We start from the raw sequence: 21597 nt of genomic DNA on the forward strand, positions 1-21597 counted from the left end.
ACAAATTGAAATTCCTGTAGTTCAGACTCCACTGTTTTAAATGGAAAGAGAGTTGGTAACAGCCCGTAGCAGAAGTGTGTCACAAGAGTGCTGCAGCAATATCTACAGATACAGAGGTATTAAATGATAATGATTAGCTAAATATCTCCCAAGAAAGCCAAGTGAACATCACAGCATGAGAGCTACAAGCAGTGAGCCTTCAGTGTCATGTTAGGAAACCATGCACAATGAAAGCGGTTTTTGCTTTGTGCTCTCTAGTCTTCCAAATTCTCCCACAATGACCCAGAAGGGGATCCTGAATTAGTGTTAAATTTTTACTTCTGGCTTGAAAAGTGGTCCATAATAGCTTCCAGAGATGCCAGAGAGCACCTCCTCAGCCCTCGTGAGCACCTTGGAGGGCTCCATGGTTTCCAACAAGGGAGACACAGCAGTTTCCACCAGGTAGGAGCTGCCTCTCAGAGAGCTCCATGGTGTCCCACAGCCCTTTGCAGTACAAAGACAAGGAATGGGGGGGATCTAAGAAAAGGAACACATTTTATGCCCCTCATACCAGGACCTGGATTCCAGATGAGGCTGCTGGGGGATGGAGCTCATACTGACTGTGACGATCTGCTTCACCCAAACTCAGGCAGAGACCTGCACACAGTGGCTGTCTCATAGAATTACAGAATAGTTCAGGTTGGAAAAGACCTCTTAGCTCATTGAACTTGTTAACCCAGCATTGCCAAGTCCACCACTGAACCACGTTTCCTGGTGCCACCTCCATGTGCCTTTTGAACACTTCTCTCTGGAAAACCTGTTCCAATGCCTGACCATCCTTACAGCAAAGAATTTTTTCCTAAGATCCAAGTAAACCTCCTCTGGCACAACTCAAAGCACACTCCTCTTGTCCTATTCTCTTGCTACATGGGAAAAGAAACCACCTCCCACCTGGCTACAGCCTCCTTCCAGGCAGTTGTAGGGAGTGGTAAGGTCCCCTCTCAGCCTCCTGTACTCCAGGCTAAACACTGCCAGCTCCCTCAGCCACTCCTCATCGGACTTGAGCTCTGGACCCTTCCCCAGATTCATCACCCTTCCCTGGACACACTCCAGCATCTCAATGACTGTGTTGTAGTGAGGGGCCCAAAATGTCCTGCTCAGGGCTGCTCCAGTGTGGTTGCAGTCCAAGGTGAGTGAGCTGCAGTGGAGTTGCAATCTGTCCCTCTCCAGCACGGGCAGCATTTTTATTATTCACTCTGAAAATAGCAGCTGCTTCTGTGCTGCCACTTGTGTCTCAGCCCATGCTGCACCACAGCAAAACACCGTGGCCAGGGCTGCTTTCTGAGCATCGTACATTTTTGGGCAGCAGCTGCTGCATCCCTGCCACAGAGCGCTTGGGTTGTCTTCACACCAACTCTGTGTCCAAGGGCATGGGGGAGGCTGTGCTGTATCTGCGTGGAGAGTTCAGCTGAAACAGGCACAGAGTGGCACAGAGGCAGTGAAATCTATTAACTCTGGGGAAGCAGAGAGCAGCTGAAGGCTGCAGGCAGTCCCGTAATGAGGTAAACGATACAAGCTGGGGATAAAACAGGAATTACTCACGGACTTATTCCTCAGCACTTCCACTGCGGCTGTTAGTGCCTCTGCCTCACAGATGTCAAATGCAGGCAATTAAAACTTACGTAAGGCCACAGCTGAAATTAACTCCTGCTGTGTCCCAGTCTGCACCTATGGGCACCCTCCTGTGATGCACCAAACCAGGGTGCTGCTCCGTGCTCTGTGCAGGGGCCGTGGTTCTAGCTACAAGGGGAGCAGTAGGTGTTGGGCTGATACAGCCCTGGGCACATTCTGCAGGGAAGAACTTCTAATCTAATGAACCTCTGTTTTGCCCACTTCTTTCCCCTTATAGACTGAGCATCCTCTCATGTAAGGAAACAGCATCCAGCCTTTTTTCACCTTTCCTTGCTTGACAGGCATGTTCAGATGAATGCACACCAAGCATAACCTCTGTAGTGAGAGATGAGCTCTTCTGGTAATGCACAATTTTCAGACTCTTTGAGTTTGTTTTCCATTCCACAGCCCACCAGGGGCCTGCTTTTACCTCCTTAGCTGTCTTAGGAATTTTAAAAAGAATAGAGGTTTAAAGTGCCAAAACCCAAAGTGCCAAAAAATGTCTTGACAGGAGGAGCCAGCTGCAGGGGAAGATTGCCTTGTGCCAGCAGGCTGAAAGCCTTTTCTATCAGCGAGGGAAAGAGGATGGTCAATGAAGTAGATGGGTGCTGGAAGATGCACAGCTGCTATTCTGAGGCTCAGAGGTGACAGGGATTCCAAAGGCAGTCCCTGGAGGGAGGAGACCCAAGGAGGATGCAGCTGATGGCCATGTCTTGGGGACTCAGCACAGGGTTGCTGTGCATATGGATCCTATGGTGGGGCTCCCCCCATGGTCTGAGAGGCTGGCTGAGAGCTTAGATCCAAGGACAGAAAGCAAAAAGCAGAGGAATTAGATGGAGTGTTCTTAATTTTTTATCCAGTGTCAAGGAAAAGAAAACTTTTCTGTGGGTTGTAGCTATAAGATTATGAGAGACAAAGTTGAATTATTGAAACATTTATTCACCCAAGGACGTGTTGAGCTCTCTGAGGAGCAAACTCATCCACTTAATTAAAACAGAGAATCTCCCAAGCACCATTTGTATTGGAACTAAGTGACATATTTAATACTTCTGCCCTGAAAGGGTCATACATATCTATAGTGGTAGATCTCAAAAGATAAGAAGCTTTTCTGACTTCTTGCTGTGTTCCCTGCCAGAAAAGTGCCAGTGCCTGGTCTGAAGGCAGCGTGAGGAGGAGGAGGCTGTTGCCTATGGGCTTTGCCCCTTACAGTTGATCAGTAACATGATAGTTTGTGCTTCAGCAAGAACAGCTTGACTGTTGTGAGGGAGCAAGGACATCCAAAATCTGACAGGCAGTCTTGGATACTTAGAGATGTTGGTCTCCTGTAGAGAAGGGAAAGGAAGGAGGACCCAGCTCTTCTGATAGTCCTTGGTCAAGGATTCTCCTTCATGATTACTGTCAGTAGAGACCTGTCACTGCAATTCACTTTTCCAAGGCTTCTCCTGGCAGATGTAGAAGCCAGAGGAGAACTGCACTGCTCTAAGAGCAGACTTAGAGAAGGATGGGTGTTTTGTCATTGCCTATTAAATCTTCATGGCTTTGCAGTACAGTTACTCTCTGCCAGCTCTGGTGAGACTTTGGGTCGGGAGGATGGCAGTGGTGCCTCAGGAGGAAGGTCTGTCTCTATTCTGCTTCCCAGTCTCATGGTGAGATGTGCTGACTCATGGAGGACTTCTCAGTGGAAGAGGACAGCACATGGAAGGAACCTGTGGACACAATTGTCCATCCCGTAGATAGGACAACAAAATGCACTCTTGCCTCTGTTGTTTCAGGTTAGCATCTGCTCTAACTTTAAAGTGCTTCTGAACCCACTCAATGACTAAGTCAGTCCAGCTTCATCTTGGGATGGAGATCTTTTGAAGTGCTATTATAGGATTAAATCTACCAGATATGGCTCCTTGTCTTTTCAGGGAACAGAGTTAGGATGGAGTGTGGAAGAAAAGAGAATTAATCACTCTCTGCCAAGGCAGCTCTGACTCATGGGGTGGCAGCACAAGGCTCTGTGGGCATGAGACTTTCAGGGATGAGAACTCCAGGGGGCTTAAAAAGGCCTGTGCAAGTCAGCAATGTCAAGTACTGCAAACACATCAAACCCACCCTCTGCTCAGTGCACACAACAGAATCTGAGTCAAAATCAGCCCCCGTCTTGCCAAGTAAATGATCTGAGTGCTCTGGGGTTGGGGTCTATGACAAGCACAGCCTCTCCCGGGATCAGGTCATGGGGCATTTCTGCCACTCCGCAGAAAAAAGAGAAAGTCACGACGAATGAGAGGAGTGAAAGGAATAATTTGCTGTACCAGAAATAGAGTGTGTGCAAAAGAGGGCTTGACTTATAGATCATGTCTCTTTCTCTGCAGTTCTAGCAATCCTGTGCTCCAGGTGCCTGACATCCTTCTCAAATCCTGTTCCCAAATAAAATCTCAAGGGGCTCAAACCCCGTCACATGTTTATTAAAATTCACACTCTCATTAACATGTGACAGGGGATTCTCCAGTACACTGTCTGGTTCTGGACTTGAAAGAAAACAAGTTTCTGGCAGTCATGCATCCTAAAGTTTCAGCTCCTTTTATGCCTCCCCACTTTATGTCTCCTCTGTCTTAGCCAGCAATCATGCTCCTTTTGCTCACTTTCTTACTTCCCACTTCCAATAACAAAACTCAAAAACAAATAAACCCCCCTCCCAAAAAAAACCAACAAAAAAATAAACAAACAACCCACAAAAAACAACCCCAAAAAACAACAAAAAAGTATCTTTTCACTGTGAGGTGACTGAGCAAAGGGTGTGGTCTCTCCATCCTTGGAGACATCCAGGCACTGACATGGGCATGAACAGGTGATCCTCCCTGCCTGAGGGGATTAGACCGATGACCCCCAGAGATCCACTCCCACTTCAGCCACTCTGTCATGCATATATTGATGACAACAGACTTACTCTTTCCTTGGAGGAGAAAGATAACAGGATTCATATGGGCCCTGAAGAGATCCAGGAAAGTAGCTGGTATGGTTCTTGGGGACAATGACTTAGCAGCTGCTGGGAATGATTGAGTTGATCTTCATGGGAGACCAGGCCAGAAGCAAAGGTTTTCCCATTTATGGGTATGAGCTGTATGACACTAAGGAATAAATTCCTAGAAGAAAGATGTTCCTTTTTCCACATGGAAGCACGCACACCTAGCCTACAAAAAGGCAGTATTTTCACTTGTCTGTACTATTTGTTACTGCTGTTACTACAGGTTATCTCTCTCACTCTCTCAAAGCCAGGTCAGTAGAAGGAGCACAGGATATGCAGCTGCAGCCTATCAGTACAGGTATGTATGCCTGCTGTAGGTGATGCTGCTTGGGGGATTGGATACTGCTGCCTCCTGTTCCTGTGAGAGGGAAGGGAGAGGGGGCTGAGCCAGGTGCTGGGCTCCAAACAATTCTGAAATGACAACAGAAGGCGGGATTGGATAGAAAAAACAAATGTATAAAACGCTTGCCTGCAGGTAGTGAGAATTGGGAATCTTCTCATGCTGAATTTTCAGCTACAAGACGAGATCCACTTCCTTAACAAGACCACTATGGATTTATTCTTCAACTTGTCACCTGCTGTAATGCTCACTGTAGTAAAATTAGGCAGAGCTGAGAAATCTTTAGGTACGGCTCCAGGTTTGTGTATTTTCACACTTGTAAGACAGTCACCTATTCCTCAAGCAGTAGTGCCAAGAAGGAAAATTGAGGCTTCCCACCCTTCACAGAGGATGTTACTACCTAACACTGAGAAAACTCGAGGCCTGTTTCACATATGCACAAACACCAACAGTGAAAGCGTCTGCACGCTTGGAGTTTTTTGCATCTCAGTGCTAAGCAACCGCTCCCTCATCTTCCCCTGTCCCCAGCACAGACACAAGGAGAAAAACTTGGCCACTAACTGATTCTTTTTGCTTTTATCACAGGTCCCACTGCATTCCCATCCCTGGAAACATTTGAGACCAAGTTGGATCAAGCTCCAAGTAACCTGGTCTAGTTAAAGATGTCCCTGTTCATTGTAGGGAGAATAGACTATGTGACCCTTAAAGGTCCCTTCCAACCCAAACTGTTCTATGATCCTCATCAGAGCTGTGATGTCTTCTCATTCTCATAAAAACTGGTGAGGGCAAGTCAAGGAGAAAGTAAAACTGTTAATCTTTAAATCAAAACAATGGCTCTTACCAGTTCTTAAATAACCATGAGCCCTTAGGAGCCACCTTTCCTAGCCAGCAGTGATAGTACATGCTTAGAAAGCTTGATGAAGCAAGGTGTCCTTCCTGGGTTTGTTTCCACACCTGGTACCCTTTCAGCAGTACTGCCCAGTGAGTTCAGCTCACTGGGAACCTGGTCTACGTTGTCAGAATGCCTTGTTGGCAGGTCATTGCTAGGGCAAGAAGGCAGGATAAAACACCCAGTCAAAACATCTAGGTCACTTAATGAAGAGTTAAACTAATTTCACAAAGCACATTTGTTGATTTTCCTAGGATGCTCCTGCACCTTCACAGAAGTGTAAGCTAGTGGGAGTGAGTGACAACTTCACACATCCAGAGACTTCTTGCTGGCAGGTTAGAATAGGCATTTAACTTACCACCTATTAAATCTTCAGTTTCTACTTCTCTGTCCCACCTGTGCAGTGACTGGTGACCAGTGCACTCAGCACAGCCACCTGGCTGAGCAGGAGGCTTCTTTCAACCAGAAAGCTGGCTTGATGCCTTCTGGGCTGCTCTGGCAATGAGCAAAGCGTTGGTGGCTCTCAACCCTCCCTGTGCTAGGTCCCCCCTACTCCAAGGACTGGAGGGCAGGGATGGCTAAGATACTGGAGTACTGATGGAGTTTAGGACTCCTGCCCAGACCACCCCCTCCCACCAGTTAAGCCATCATCCATAAAATAACACTGGGAGGAAGATACAGCCTTTCTCACCAGAGAACTTGTCCACAAAAAATCCCCCCACGAGCACTGTGAGGTAGCTGTGGTGCCAGGGACGCAGCACCCAGCAAAGCCTGGCTTTGCTTGCTGGCTGTGTTTACATTCAGAGCTTAAATGCTGTCCCAGAGTTGCGTGACTGGCAAAGACCATCAGCCAGAACAAGTCTCTGCTGAAATTTGTGCTGTCAAGTCATTTGCAGCAGCAGAGTGACCCAGAAAGCTGATGTTATTTCACATTATTTCAAGTGGAGTTTTAAGAAAACACAAAATGCACCCCCCACAACCCCTGGCATTTTAGTATTTAATTGCAAAGAGTCATCCTCTGGTAGCTGGGGATGATGCACTGAGGTTGCCGAAAAAGAAAGGAAGTATTCTGACTTCCCATTTTACAAGCATTAGTCGTTCTCTTCTGTTATATGATGAGAAGTCACTTGGAGACATCCTGTTTGTTTTCATGGAGAGCGACAGCAGGCAGGGCACTGCAGCATTCAGCTGTGTGGTACCTGTGTAAACACCCAGGAAACTAAGCCTTTTCCCACAAAATCCAGTTTTTGTCTGTGGATGCTGACTTTGCACTCTGAAGTGGAAAAGCAGTATTAATCTGAAAAGGTTCTTGTATTCTCTCAGTCTTCCTTTTATTGTCATTATGAAGCTTTACAATTAGAATGCTATTTGCAAAGCAGCTGAGATTCTGCTGAAATGTTCTGTTTTATTGCTAAGTGGAAAAATGAAGTATTTCTGCACCAGAATGTACTTCCTTTTAACCATGACACAAAAGCAAATCTTTTGCAAACATAGTGTTGTAAGGACTCAATCTCCAGTTGCTAACAATAGAGAATAAACCATGGTCCTAGCCACAGAAATTCAATACCAGAGCAACAACTCTTATAGTAATTTCAGAGGCCAGTCAAAGGCACCTGAGAAAAGTCAGATGTTGGAGTCCAGACCATTAATCTTCTGAGCCAGTGTTTCTCTTCTGTCCTTCAGCTCCCTGCCTGAGTCTACAAATTTGCACCTGCTTTCAACGTTTTTCATTACTTTCCTGCAGAATAAAGGAAAGATAATACAGAAAAGTGCCTTATGTTTGATTGAAGGAAATGAACAGGAAAGAGAAACAAAGCATACAAAATGAACCTTTATTAAATGAAAGAAAATCTGTTTTGTGGGTCAAATATGAAATAGAATATACAAAAACTTTACATCAGATCTCTTGTCAAAGAAATTATATTCTATCTAGACTGAAGTAGCACTTGCTCTTTCCAAGACAACACAAATGGGTGAATATGCATCTTGTGGCAGTACAGGACCACACAGTCGGCTGTGCTAAATTTCTGCTTACAGAGAAGGAAAGTTAAAAATCTAAACAATGTCTCTAAAGAACCCAGCTATTCAACAAAGTAACCTAAAAACATGAATGTTGACCACTATGTATTCTCTTACAAGCAAATGACAGGTGGGTCAAGTGCAGAGTTCACAAAGCTTGCATATCACATTCTCCGTTTCTATACAAATATAAATAGTTCTTTTTTATTTCAAAAATCCTTTTATATTTGATAGCATTATTTATGGAAAAGGATGACCAGTTCGTCAGGTTCCTGCTGTACTACCCAGACAATTCCATCTTCTTCACCTCCTTTTTTTTAAAGATAGTAACCTATAAACCACAGCCAGCAATATTTTTAGGAACTTGATGTCTGTTTAATCACAAATCTTTGTACCACTGTCCTGTACATGGAGGTTCTGCAAAGCTCCTAACATGTCTTTGGCATAGCACACCATGTCCCATTTAATAACTTTTTTTTTTTTGTTTAAAAAAGTATATATTCCTTTAGTAAAACAACTTAAAAACATCTATTTCTGATTTTGTAAAATAACGTATCACCTCTTGAGTTGCTTTGCAAAATATACACACGCATTTTGGAAAAACATTGAGTACTGACATAAGGGACTCATCTGAAGTCCAATCTGTTTATGAGAAGTAAAATATAATTACAAATTCTGTCTTCTGCATGGATCTCACATGAAGTCATTCAGTTCAGCTTCAAGTGCTGCTGCCATTTCATCCGCTTCAGAACTGCTGCCTTCCTCATCTTCATTGCTGGATTCTTTACTGGATTCACTGGCAGCATCTTCATCCAGTTTGCGCTTGTGACCCCTGGAAGGACAGACAGAGACACAGCCCATGAATGGAGGTGTCACAGTGCTTACTGAGACTCTGATTCAACATTAGAGAAAGTGAGGCTAAAGGACTCATCTGTTTTTCAGGCCTAGACAAAAAGTACAGCACTTGCTTTACATGAACTAACAGTAGCTAGTTCACACAAATAATATTTTAATTGCTGTTATGTACTGTCAGTGGTAGGTGTAAAGAACAAAGTAGTGTTAATTTGTTCCTTCCATTCTTCTGAAGAAAGTATGAGACTGTTTGAAAATAATGAGTAGATTTACGTTCCTCTTGCATCCCAAAAGAAAGAAGAAAGCCATTGTGTGAAAGAGATATTACCAAAATACAAAAGCTGTTTCATTATTTTAAAATAGTCAAGTTTCTGGGATTTTTTAAAAATAAAAATAAAACCATAACTGATTAACCAAATCTCACTGCACCAGCATCTACACTTTCATGCTTCCAAACTTTGGGGTCCCATCCTTCCCTTTTGTGTCTCTTTGGATTAGTACTGCCAGGCTGAACAACACATTTCTTTACATCTCTGGAGAATGAACCAGTTTAAACAGGAAACTGATGTGCACCATACCCTACTGAAAGAATCATGTTCCTGGCTCTGAAAGATCTCCAAGGAAAATCTAACGCTTCAACTGGGATGTAGCCATAAGCAAAAGAATTTGGATTTGTGGAATTCTAAAAATCTCTTTTCCTTGCCAAAGGGAATTTTATATCAGACATGTACTTCTGAGACAAAAATAAAGTTGAGATTTTTGCATTGCACAGAATTCATAATGAGATGTAGAAACACCTTCAAAATCCTTCTGGATAATTATGTTCAAATTTCAAGCAGAAAAATACATGTAGAGGGGCAGGCATCTCTCAACTTTCCTTGCTGGGTGGGGTTTCATTAAGAAGAGAATGCACCCACTTGCAGTCATGAAAAACTAATAAAATGATCTATCTATTTTAGCTAAAAGCCATACTTTAACTGCTGTTAATCCTGTTACTTCTGAGAGCACAGAGAAATAACATATAGCAAGAAAGAAAGACATTTGATAAATACTGACATGAATTATACATATCCAAAAGAAATAAAGGCAAAGATCAACAGCCAAACTTGTGAGCTTGTAAGTAATGCTGAAATTCAAAGCAATTTTTATTTATACAGACATTTTTATTGCTGCTTTCCAAGAAAGAGGAATGCTCATTAGCCCAGACTGCTTGGTTTGTGGGCTGGTTGACTGACACCTGACCTGCCCTTTTCTCAGTTTTTCAAGGCGATAGACAAGGTGTGGTGGGAAGTCAGAAAGGGTGGGAAGTGAGCACTACTATGTTCCATCTTCCCTTTCTGCTGCAGGTGTGGGACAAAAAGAGAGACTGCTACTGCTTTACAGATCTCTTCCTCCCACTGATGTCAGGTGGGTTTTGCTGTTCAGCATAGGGTGGTAGAAGTAATATTCCTGGGAGGCAAGGCTGAAACCCTGGCATACACTCTGGGCTCTAAATCCCTAACAAGAAAAAAATGGGATGAAGTAAAAGTGTTACCTGAATACTTTGCTATTGAAACTCAAATGTGGTATGCTGAGGGAGTTTCAGGGCACTAAATGTAGCCTAATTGACAATAAAAAGCAGTTTCTCAGGCACAACAATGATTATTTCCACACAGCCTCTATTAGCATGCAGTTTGGACAAGGAAGCAAAGGAAGCACCCCTGCTTAAAATGCCCAGTTGGAAGAAATCTCACCACATTTTCATTAAAAGCTATACAAATGTATGGAGCCTTAGCAACACTTGCTGACTTCGTGATGAATTCAGCTTTCAGAGCTACAGAGCTATTTCAGGCATTAATGATACTATTAGCAAAGAAAAGCTAATTGGGAATTAAAGAAACCTGAAAGAGTCTTACTCAGCAAAAGAAGAAATGAGTAGTGCATCTTGAACAAGTAGTGGATAAGAAGTACACAGGCAGTGTGAATTGAGAGATGAAGTCATGAAAGGAATCTATACCACAAGCTTGCAGCTGAAAACATTTGTATTCATCTCTTTGTAAGGCTGCATCCATGGAATCTGATGGCATCTGCCCACAGATAAATGAAATTAGCAATCTGACAGTCGTTTACACATATGAAACATGTACACACAGCTGCAGATACTGTATTAGAGGATGTGTCAGGCCAAGCAGGCTTATAGAGCCAGCCCAAATACTCTAAGTTTATTAGCACATAAATCAATAGCACAGATCTCATAGGAAAGAAAAAAAATGGTCCATGAAGAAATCTAAGGAATAACAGCTTACTGAAATAATACCTCACTGCCAGTTCATTATTTCTTGGAAGTGCAGAACAGTTAATTTACTAAATAATTACAGCAAAGACTAGCAAAATTAGTAATTTATGCAAGAAAGTATCTTTTTAAATTTCAATGTATTTCACAGCAACTAGATTTTGGTGAGAACAATCAACAAAATCCAGGGATCTGAAATACTTAGTGTGACTAATTAATTAAAGAATGAAGTTCCAGCCTACAAAAAGACTTTCCAGAAACCTTAATGGATGCCTCTCCCATACTTCATCCCTCATTCAGCTGTATTAAACTGTGTCTTTGGAAACCCAAAACCTGACCATTATCTATTTTGTCAGTTATTGTTACTTCAGCAAGGCTAGAATGACAGTTCTGTTCAATCTTGACATGAAACATTAGTCACTCAAGGGGAGGAAAAAAACATGAAAAAAACCTCTATAGAAAAAAACAAAAAAATCTCTCCTGAATGTGGCATTTTTTTATTATGATATAAAAATCTTTCAGTCTTTGTGTACTGTAAACTGCAGCTTCACAGGTATACAAAAAACATTTAAATGAATATTATAATATAAAATAAAAAGCTAACCCTGACAGAAGTACGGAGGAAGGACATCAGGAACACAGAGCTGCATTTTTTCTTTGCAAATTCAGAAAAGAGAGATAACACTCTGTTAATAAGTTTTACCTTCAGAGAAAAAGCAGTATTATCCCCTTGGTGGCATATCTATTAACATAACAAACTATTTAAAATGTATATTTTCCTCACTGTTTTGTGCCCATTATTTGTTTCAGAGCTATAGTGCGTAGCACTTTTGAGTGGAAAAGTCAAGCTCATACAGGATTCTTTCTTACTATTTGGAGAAAATGTTTCAGCAGCATTGCAGGCTTTCATTAGCCTGATTTGCATTTTTATAATGAATTTTGCTTGACTGCTATTAAAAGCCAAACACATCGATAATAACTGAGTATCTTTAACCTCAGATATGAACAACTGCCAAGACACTGAATGAAGAAGTTTAAGCATCTGTCAATTCTGTGAAAAAACTTCTACAATTCACACTTCCTTTTCCTTTGCATTAAGTATTTTTTCCTTTGTAATACCCAGTATTAGGAGGCCCACCAGTTCACATGCTGGAAAAATCCTTTCAAAAGAGAACTAAATGTCATAAAATCTTACACATTTAAATGAATTGTTAAGAGATTTAAATAAACTACAAGTGTTATTCACAATGATATTAAAAATGAAAAGAAAAAAACATTTGTAATTATAAACATATAAAAGTAGTTTTTAGGAAAATTTCATGTACAGAATCCTAACAGTGATATTCTGAATTAAGAGACAGGTTTAAAAAGTTGCAATAGCACAAGGTGTATGCCTATAAAAATAGCACAGAAAAATTCACTAAAAATGAAAATTTATTTAGCTCTTGATCAGTTAAAATGACCACTAAAATCTGATTACAATGTACAGGTCTAATGAAAACTGCATTCTTATGAATTCACTTTAAATTTAGCTCACTAGGAGAGACTTAGGGAACAAAGTGAAAGAACTCCAGTATTTCTTGCTTCTATAATCTTAAGGCCTTAATTTATAATTGGCTGAAAATAATGTCGGAAAAACACTTTTCTTAACTGAAAAGCAGATTGTCTCTGGTTTGTTTTGCATCCCAACGGCACCCCTTTAAGAAATACAGTGCTACATTAAAATAGAAACATCTAATTAGCAAAGGAACTCAAAGGGCAACATAACCCTTGCTTTAAACAAAGCAAGCTTAAATCTTTTTCAAACCTTATGTTAAACTTGTAAATGAAAACCACTGAAAGTATTTAAATACATGTTCACATATCTTTGAACTCCAAATACCCACAATCCCCATCACTATTGTGTTAATGAGTAAACCTCTAATTTTTTGCAAGTTGACCTGACTTTTGAGAAAGTTCCTGAAATCAGTACAAAAACAAAGTAGGAGTCTGCAGACTAAATGTGTTTAGTCTTTTACAAGCAATCAGCTTACAGCATTGACATTATAAATTAGGACTTCAATTTGCTACCAAATACAGCCAAGGTTCTCTCTAATGAGAACACTCACACAGCAGCCGTAAGTAGTATGGAAGGCAAGGGTTTGGAAAGGGCATTTTGAAACTGTGCGGCCTTCCAACATCATCACAGCCCTGCAACACAACCTACCCTTCCCCCGGCAAGCCTCTGAAGCTCCATGTGGAAGGTCTGTCCTGGTATCCATACACACCTAGACCACAGCTTTCTGTAAACTTCTTCCACAATGGAAAGGAAGTGATACAACATTTGGTAATGCAACTAGAATTTGACTTCCTTCTGTAGGAATTAGACTATAGGAACAATATATTCAGATAAACTAGTTCTCTGGCAATGTTCTTCAGTTATGAAGAATGAGGGCTGTAATTTCCAGTAAAACTCCTCTTCAACCTATTCTGAAGATGCCAGCCTAGTACGTGGCTGACAAGGTGCAATGCCTTGAGCTCTGAGAACACACAAACTGAAATGTCACAAACTCAATGTTGTGAGCATTAGCATGTTACACAAGACAGATGTTGGGGGTTGGTTCTTTCCATTTTCCCTCTATGGAATTTTCCCCATTGTCATGCTAAGATACCTGTTGACTGGGCCCTGGTGGCAAGGGGGAGGAGAGAGGAGAAGGAAACCCCTTGATATCCAAACAGCCAGAAGAGGAAGCGGAAGGCTCTGGCTCACACCCCATTTCCCCCGCGGAGTTTGGATGAGAAGGATGATCACCGCCTCTGTCCCATCCCTGCCACCCCAGTGTCGGGAGCCATCCTCACTGCTGTCCGACCCTGCCCTGCTGCCTTCTCGCTGTAACCTGCCACCATCCAGCACTCTGCTGAGCACCAGGACCCACACCGTGAGCGGAGAGCTCTCTCTCCATCTCTCTCTCCCCCTGGGACAGCGCTGCCATCACCCCCAGCCCTCCTGCAGCTCTGCGGGACCCGCCCGCCCCCAGCACCGGGAACTGCAGCTCAGGGAAAAGGTGCCTGCAGCCAAAAAACACTGGGACTGAGTTACTGTTCTGTTTGTGCCTAATTTCATAGCTGTTGTTGTTCTTGTTTGTCTTGTTAGATACACTGGTAAAGAACTGTTATTCCTACCCCCATATCTTTGCCTGAGAGCTCCCTTAATTCCAAAATCATAATAATGATCTGTAGGAAGGAAGGATCACATTTTTCAGTCCAAAGGGAAGCTTCTGCTTTCCTTAGCAAACACCTGTCTTTCAAACCAGGACAATTTTGGCTGCCCAATGTGGGGCTCGAGGGCATTGAGAGGAAAGGGTGAAAAAGGAGTAACAGTTCTTGAGTTACCTCAGTTTTGTGTTAGGTGGCATCATGTTGTCCAGCTTACCGTGGTTTGGGCTCTATGCGGCCACAGCTCTATCTCTCCCATTTGCAATCCCTTACTTGAACATGGCTCCTATAACTCAGGCTGCTGTAACTATTATCCAGTTCCTTTTGTGGGCTGATAACGTGAGAAATTAATGGATTTTTAACTTCCTCTGGAAGGTGGGCACATGGATTCAGGACTATCATACTCTGTTTGTTTTTGGGTTACTTTAATATTGGTACATACTGTGAGGATATGACACCAGGAAAAATTTTGTCCCAACCCCTTACACAGTTTTTTGGGTCTGCTCCACCAGTTTTTGAAGGGTTCAAATCTCTTCTAAGTGGTAATGACATCATACAGTGGCTGACATTGCTAATAGGCCTTGTAAACCTGTTCTATTTAACATTCCGAGATGAGGGGAGATTGACTTGGATGACAACCCCGATACATCCCCAAAGAAGTAGGGATTCTGCCCCTGAGCCTGACTCTGCCCCAGAGCTCACCTCAGAAAGGAACCATCCAGAGTGGGTGGGGTTTCTAGTGAAGGAGATGGGCCAAATGCTGAAGCTTTCCCCAGCTCTTGAGAAACTCTCCCCCTGCCTTAAAGGGGGAGAACCTGATGGTGCAGCAGTGGAACCCACAAATGTTACATCTCTCCAGGCTCCAGCTGAACTGCAAAGGCACTCACAACCAGCACCAGTTGCCCCCGTGGAAACTAGAAAGTCTAAGGTGAAAACAAAGCACCTGGATAATAAGGATCAGAAAGCAGGGCCCTCACAACCAGCAGGGGAGCCAGAGGTTGAGATCATCACAGAGTCCCTGTCATACGAGAGTCTCCGTAATCTGCGTAAAGATGTTGTACGAAGGGGCCGTGAGGCTTTTACAACGTGGTTACTGCGGGTCTGGGACCTTATGGGTACAGGTGTGCAGCTGGATGGTACTGAGGCAAGGAATTTGGGACCCCTGACCCAGGACTCAGGTGTGGATCACATATTCATAAGGGAACCAGGCCCCCTTTCCCTCTGGGAGCGGCTTTTAATGAGTGTAAGAGAGAGGTTTGTCCATAGAGAGAGAATGCAGGAGCACCACCATAGAATGCGCTGGAAGACTGCTGAGGAGGGGATCCAACAGCTGAGAGAAGTGGCAGTACTGGAGATACTCTTTGGGAGGGGTGGACAACATGACAATGACCCTGACAAGGTCAGGTGCACAGGGCAGATGTGGAATCTGGCACACCTGGGGCCATCTCAATACACCACATTCACTGCAGCCATTAATGCTGACACCAACCACGAGACAGTGGGTTCTGTTGCCAATAAGCTCAGAAATTTTGAGTATAATGAATGGCCCAATGCAGGCTCAGGTCTCTGCTGTGATTAGGGAACTCAAAGAGGAGATGAGAGAGATGAGGGAGGAGATGAAGAAGGTCAGTGCAGCACCAGTGCGAGTCACAGATCCCAGAGTTAGAGCCCAACGCCACCCAGCTAGGGATAGAGGATACACCCCACGAGCTGACCTGTGGTTCTTTCTGTGTGACCATGGGGAAGACATGAGAAGGTGGGATGGGAAACCCACTTCTGCCCTGGCAACAGGAGTGCGTCAACTCAGGGAGGGAAACACTAACCAAGGGAGCTCCACTAAAGTGAAGGTAGCCTCAACTTCCCATAACCAAGATGCAGGGTACTACAAAAAGGAGGATAATTTGTCAGATCCCCTTGAGGGAACCTCCAACATGTATGCCCAGGAAGGAAATAATAACCAGTGCTAGAGGGGCCCTGCCTCTAGCCAGGGAGAGGCACGGGAAAACCGGGTCTTTTGGACGGTGTGGATCTGATGGCCTGGCACATCAGAGCCACAAAAACATAGGGCATTAGTTGATACTGGTTCACAGGTCACCCTAATACCATCAGAACATGTGGGGGAAGAGCCTGTTTCTATTGCTGGGGTGACGGGGGGATCACAGGAATTGACTTTGCTGGAGGCTGAGGTGAGCCTGACTGGGAAGGAGTGGCAGAAGCATCCAATTGTGACTGGCCCAGAGGCACCGTGTATTCTAGGCATAGACTTCCTGAGGAATGACTATTACAAAGACCCAAAGGGACTCAGGTGGGCTTTTGGAATAGCTGCTGTAGAGGCAGAAAACATTAAGCAATTGAACACCTTGCTTGGACTGTCAGAGGACCCATCTGTAGTGGGACTCCTGAAGGTGAAGGAGCAGCAAGTGCCAATTGCCACCTCCACAGTGCACCACAGGCAGTACAGGACAAATCGAGATGCCGTGATCCCCATCCACAAGATGATCCGTGAGCTGGAGGGCCAAGGGGTGGTCAGCAAAACCCACTCACCCTTCAACAGCCCCATCTGGCCTGTGCGCAAGTCTGATGGAGAATGGAGATTGACTGTGGACTATCGTGCATTGAATGAAGTGACTCCACCGCTGAGCGCTGCCGTGCCGGACATGCTGGAACTCCAGTATGAGCTGGAGTCCAAGGCAGCAAAGTGGTACGCCACCATTGACATTGCCAATGCATTTTTCTCTATTCCTCTGGCAGCAGAGTGCAGGCCTCAGTTTGCTTTCACCTGGAGGGGCGTGCAGTACACCTGGAACCGACTGCCCCAGGGGTGGAAACACAGCCCCACCATCTGCCATGGACTGATCCAGGCTGCACTGGAAAAGGGTGAAGCTCCAGAACATCTGCAATACATCGATGACATCATTGTGTGGGGGAATACGGCAATGGAAGTATTTGAGGAAGGAGAGAAGATCATCCAGATTCTGCTGGGAGCTGGTTTTGCCATCAAGAGGAGCAAAGTCAAAGGTCCTGCCCGAGAGATCCAGTTCCTGGGAGTAAAGTGGCAAGAGAGGCGGCACCAAATCCCCACTGAGGTCATCAATAAGATCACCGCGATGTCTCCACCAACCAACAAGAAGGAAACACAAGCTTTCCTAGGTGCCATAGGCTTTTGGAGAATGCACATTCCTGAGTACAGCCAGATCGTGAGCCCTCTCTACCTGGTCACCCAGAAGAAGAACGAATTCCACTGGGGCCCTGAGCAGCAGCAAACCTTTGCCCAGATCAAGCAGGAGATCGCTCATGCTGTAGCCCTTGGCCCAGTCAGGACGGGACCAGAGGTGAAGAATGTGCTCTACTCTGCAGCCGGGAACAAGGGCTTGTCCTGGAGCCTTTGGCAGAAGGTACCTGGTGAGACCCGAGGCCGACCTCTGGGATTCTGGAGCCAAAGTTACAGAGGGTCTGAAGCCAACTACACCCCAACAGAGAAGGAGATCTTGGCTGCTTATGAAGGAGTTCAAGCTGCCTCAGAGGTGATTGGCACAGAAGCACAGCTCCTCCTGGCACCCCGACTACCAGTGCTGAAGTGGATGTTCAAAGGGAAGGTCCCCTCTACCCACCAGGCCACCGATGCCACATGGAGCAAGTGGATCACCCTCATCACACAGTGCGCCCGTATCGGAAACCCTAATCGCCCTGGGATTTTGGAAATAATTACAAACTGGCCAGAAGGTGAAAATTTTGGTCTTGTTGATGAAGAGGAGCAAGAACAAGTGACCCGGGCTGATTAAGCTCCACCATACAACCAACTGCCAGCAGACGAAACTCGCTACGCTCTTTTCACTGATGGTTCCTGTCGCATCGTAGGGATGAACCAGAAATGGAAAGCAGCCGTATGGAGCCCCACACGACAGGTTGAACAAGCTACCGAAGTCGAAGGTGGATCAAGTCAACTTGCTGAACTCAAAGCCATTCAGCTGGCCCTGGACACTGCTGAAAGAGAGAAGTGGGCAAAGCTTTACCTTTACACTGATTCATGGATGGTAGCCAATGCTCTGTGGGGTTGGTTGGGAAGATGGAAAAAAAGCTAACTGGCAACGCAGGGGAAAACCAATCAGGGCTGCTGATGAGTGGAAAGACATTGCCAGTCGGGCAGAGAAGCTACCCATAAAGGTCCGTCATGTAGATGCCCATGTCCCCAAGAGTCAGGCTAATGAGGAGCACCAACACAATGAGCAAGTAGATCAGGCTGCAAGGATAGAGGTATCACAGATAGACTTAGACTGGCAACACAAGGGAGAGTTGTTCCTGGCTCGATGGGCCCACGATGCCTCAGGTCACCAAGGCAGAGATGCTACCTATAAGTGGGCACCAGACCGAGGGGTGGATCTCACCATGGACAGTATTTCCCAGGTTATCCATGACTGTGAGACGTGTGCTGCCATCAAGCAAGCCAAGCGAGTGAAGCCCCTCTGGTATGGGGGGCGGTGGTCCAAATATAAGTATGGGGAGGCCTGGCAGATTGACTACATCACACTGCCTCAGACACGCCAAGGCAAGCACTATGTGCTGACCATGGTGGAAGCCACCACTGGATGGTTGGAGACCTACCCTGTGCCTCACGCCACTGCCCACAACACCATCCTGGGCCTGGAAAAACAAGTCCTTTGGAGACATGGTACCCCTGAGAGAATTGAGTCAGACAATGGGACTCATCTCAAGAACAGCCTCATAAACACCTGGGCCAGAGAACACGGCATCGAGTGGGTGTACCACATTCCTTTTCACGCACCAGCGGCTGGGAAAGTGGAACAGTGCAATGGGCTGCTTAAAACTACCCTGAAGGCACTGGGTTGGGGGACTTTCAAGAATTGGGAGATTAATCTACCAAAGGCTACATGGTTAGTGAACACCCGAGGTTCCACTAATCGAGCAGGCCCTGCCCAGTCTGAGCCCTTGAGAACACCAGATGGAGACAAGGTTCCAGTGGTGCACATGAGAGGTATGCTAGGAAAAACTGTTTGGGTGAACTCTGCCTCCAGCAAAGACAATCCAATTCGTGGGGTGGTTTTTGCTCAAGGACCGGGTTGTACCTGGTGATTGATGCAAAGGGATGGAAAGACCCGATGCATACCCCAAGGAGACCTTGTTTTAGGGTGAACTACCTCTGATACTGTGCCTATATCTGTAACTGTATGGATGTCTATAATTTGAAGATTTTAATTTGATGCAGCATGATGGTATGGGAAAATTCAGGGTGGATAATGTTGGGGGTTGGTTCTTTCCATTTTCACTCTGTGGAATTTTCCCCATTGTCATGCTAAGATACCTGTTGACTGGGCCCTGGTGGCAAGGGGGAGGAGAGAGGAGAAGGAAAACCCACAAGATTCAAACAGCCAGAAGAGGAAGCAGAAGGCTCTGGCTCACGCCCCATTTCCCCCGTGGAGTTTGGATGAGAAGGACGATCACCACCTCGGCCCCATCCCTGCAATCCCAGCACCGGGAGCCATCCTCACTGCTGTCGGACCTGCACTGCTGCCTTCTCGCTGTAACCTGCCGCCATCCAGCACTCTGCTGAGCACCAGGACCCACACCGTGAGCGGAGGGCTCTCTCTCCATCTCTCTCTCCCGCTGGGACAGCGCTGCCATCACCCCCAGCCCTCCTGCAGCTCTGCGGGACCCGCCCGCCCCCAGCACTGGGAACTGCAGCTCAGGGAAAAGGTGCCTGCAGCCAGAAAGGACTGGGACTGAGTTACTGCTCTGTTTGTGGGTTATTTCATGGCTTTTGTTGTTCTCGTTTGTCTTATTAGATATAGTAGTAAAGAGCTATTATTCCTACCCCCATATCTTTGCCTGAGAGCTCCTTTAATTTCAAAATCATAATAATCTGTAGGAAGGAAGGATCACATTTCTCAGTTCAAAGGGAGGCTTCTGCTTTCCTTAGCAAACACCTGTCTTTCAAACTAGGATAACAGACAAGATGCTTAAATTTCCAGAGAGATGTTCCAAGTTTTGTGGTTATGTTTTGTTAACATGGGATACATGGCAAATCTTTAAGGCCTCTGCTAAGCCAAACCACTCTGATTCTATGTCCTTTTATGTACACTTGACACAGGAGTGAGCAATTGTCCATAGCCTGCCTGTAACTCAGGTGTCTACCCTCTGGCAACTTCCCTCATACATCTGTGCAGAAACACTGGATTTTGTGTCCCAGTGCTCCTCCCTGGCACTAGCACAGCGCAGTGCCAGGCACAGAGCCGTGGGAGCAACACACAGCACCACCCCTGCACTACTGGCAAGCTGCAGTGTCTCTTTGCACTTCATGCTCCTGCTGAGATAAACAGGACACTATTTTGCACTGCAGGAACAAATGCTAGACACCTGATATACTTCCTCAAAAACTCATCCAATGCTGTCTGCAGGATTACAGGATGATCCAGAAATCTAATATGCAGAAAAATACACCGAGAATGTTCCTTGCACAGCCTTGGGGTGCAGAGAGAGCACCTGCAGTTGCAAGAACAGTGTGCTTTCAATGCTCCTCACAAAAACCTCTTCCAGACACCCACCAATTCCAACTGACATCTCCAAAGAGTATTTTAACTAACACAACAGTGAAGTGAGAGCTAATTAAATTCTTTACAGCCTCAGTGCCTTTCTGCTTTAAAATTCAGCACACCTGTGCACAATTCCAATGGTGAGAAACTATTCTGAAAGGTGAAAATCATCCTACAACAGCTTTATAGGTAGTTCTCTGAACTAAACACTCAATGTATATCTAAATTGAGAGTATTTTAAGACAGGAAGTCACAGAAAATTTAGAATAACACACTGCAGTAATTTCTGGATTTAACGAGGATAGTTTGTCAATTTTACTAAAATTGTCTCATTGATGAGCCTGTGTTTTCCTAATATTCAGAGCAACAGGAAAGTTTAGTAACAACTTAATTCCTCAGACTAATTTCTGTTATAGGAAGGCAGTAGTCTCAGGTAGTGATGAAGAATAATGTCCTCATTAGAGTTCTAAGTATGAGTCATTGTTTTAAAGAATGGTTGTATGCAATAAAAAATTAAGATGAAAAGTGGGCAAAAACATAAGATATATGGGCAATTTAGAAAATTCAAAACCATACATCAAAACAAGAATTTGGAAAAGAAGTATCATCTGATTTATCTGAGAAGTCAAACTGCCTTCATTTTTCTCATGGGAGCACAATGTGTATGTGAAGGCACCCCCTATGCCAATAAAATGGAGAACAAACTCCAGTTTGAAGATCCCCCAGCACTGCAAGGTAATGCCTGGAGTCCCAACTAGATTTGCCAACATCACTCACAAAGCACTGAGAACACTCTTCAGTGTGCATTATTTGGCTTCTTTA

At 44.7% G+C, this 21597-nt stretch overlaps 1 protein-coding gene across 2 annotated transcripts in view; it reads right to left on the reverse strand.

Annotated features, from left to right (window-relative positions):
- Positions 1-7781: 7781 nt before the first annotated feature.
- CTDP1 (CTD phosphatase subunit 1) overlaps positions 7782-21597 on the reverse strand; it is an 84241-nt gene continuing 70425 nt past the window's right edge. The window contains exons 12-13 of one of the 2 annotated variants that reach the window (XM_062498609.1): positions 19691-19703; positions 7782-8740 (exon numbers count right to left, since the gene is read on the reverse strand). In XM_062498609.1, coding sequence (XP_062354593.1) covers positions 8602-8740; positions 19691-19703 — 152 coding nt within the window. In that variant the 3' untranslated portion in view covers positions 7782-8601. The remainder of the gene's footprint in view (positions 8741-19690; positions 19704-21597) is intronic. The other variant, XM_062498602.1, reaches the window with a different exon arrangement.

The sequence above is a fragment of the Cinclus cinclus genome, chromosome 1 (genome assembly GCF_963662255.1).
Source record: "Cinclus cinclus chromosome 1, bCinCin1.1, whole genome shotgun sequence".
In the NCBI taxonomy this organism is placed as follows: Eukaryota; Metazoa; Chordata; class Aves; order Passeriformes; family Cinclidae; genus Cinclus; species Cinclus cinclus.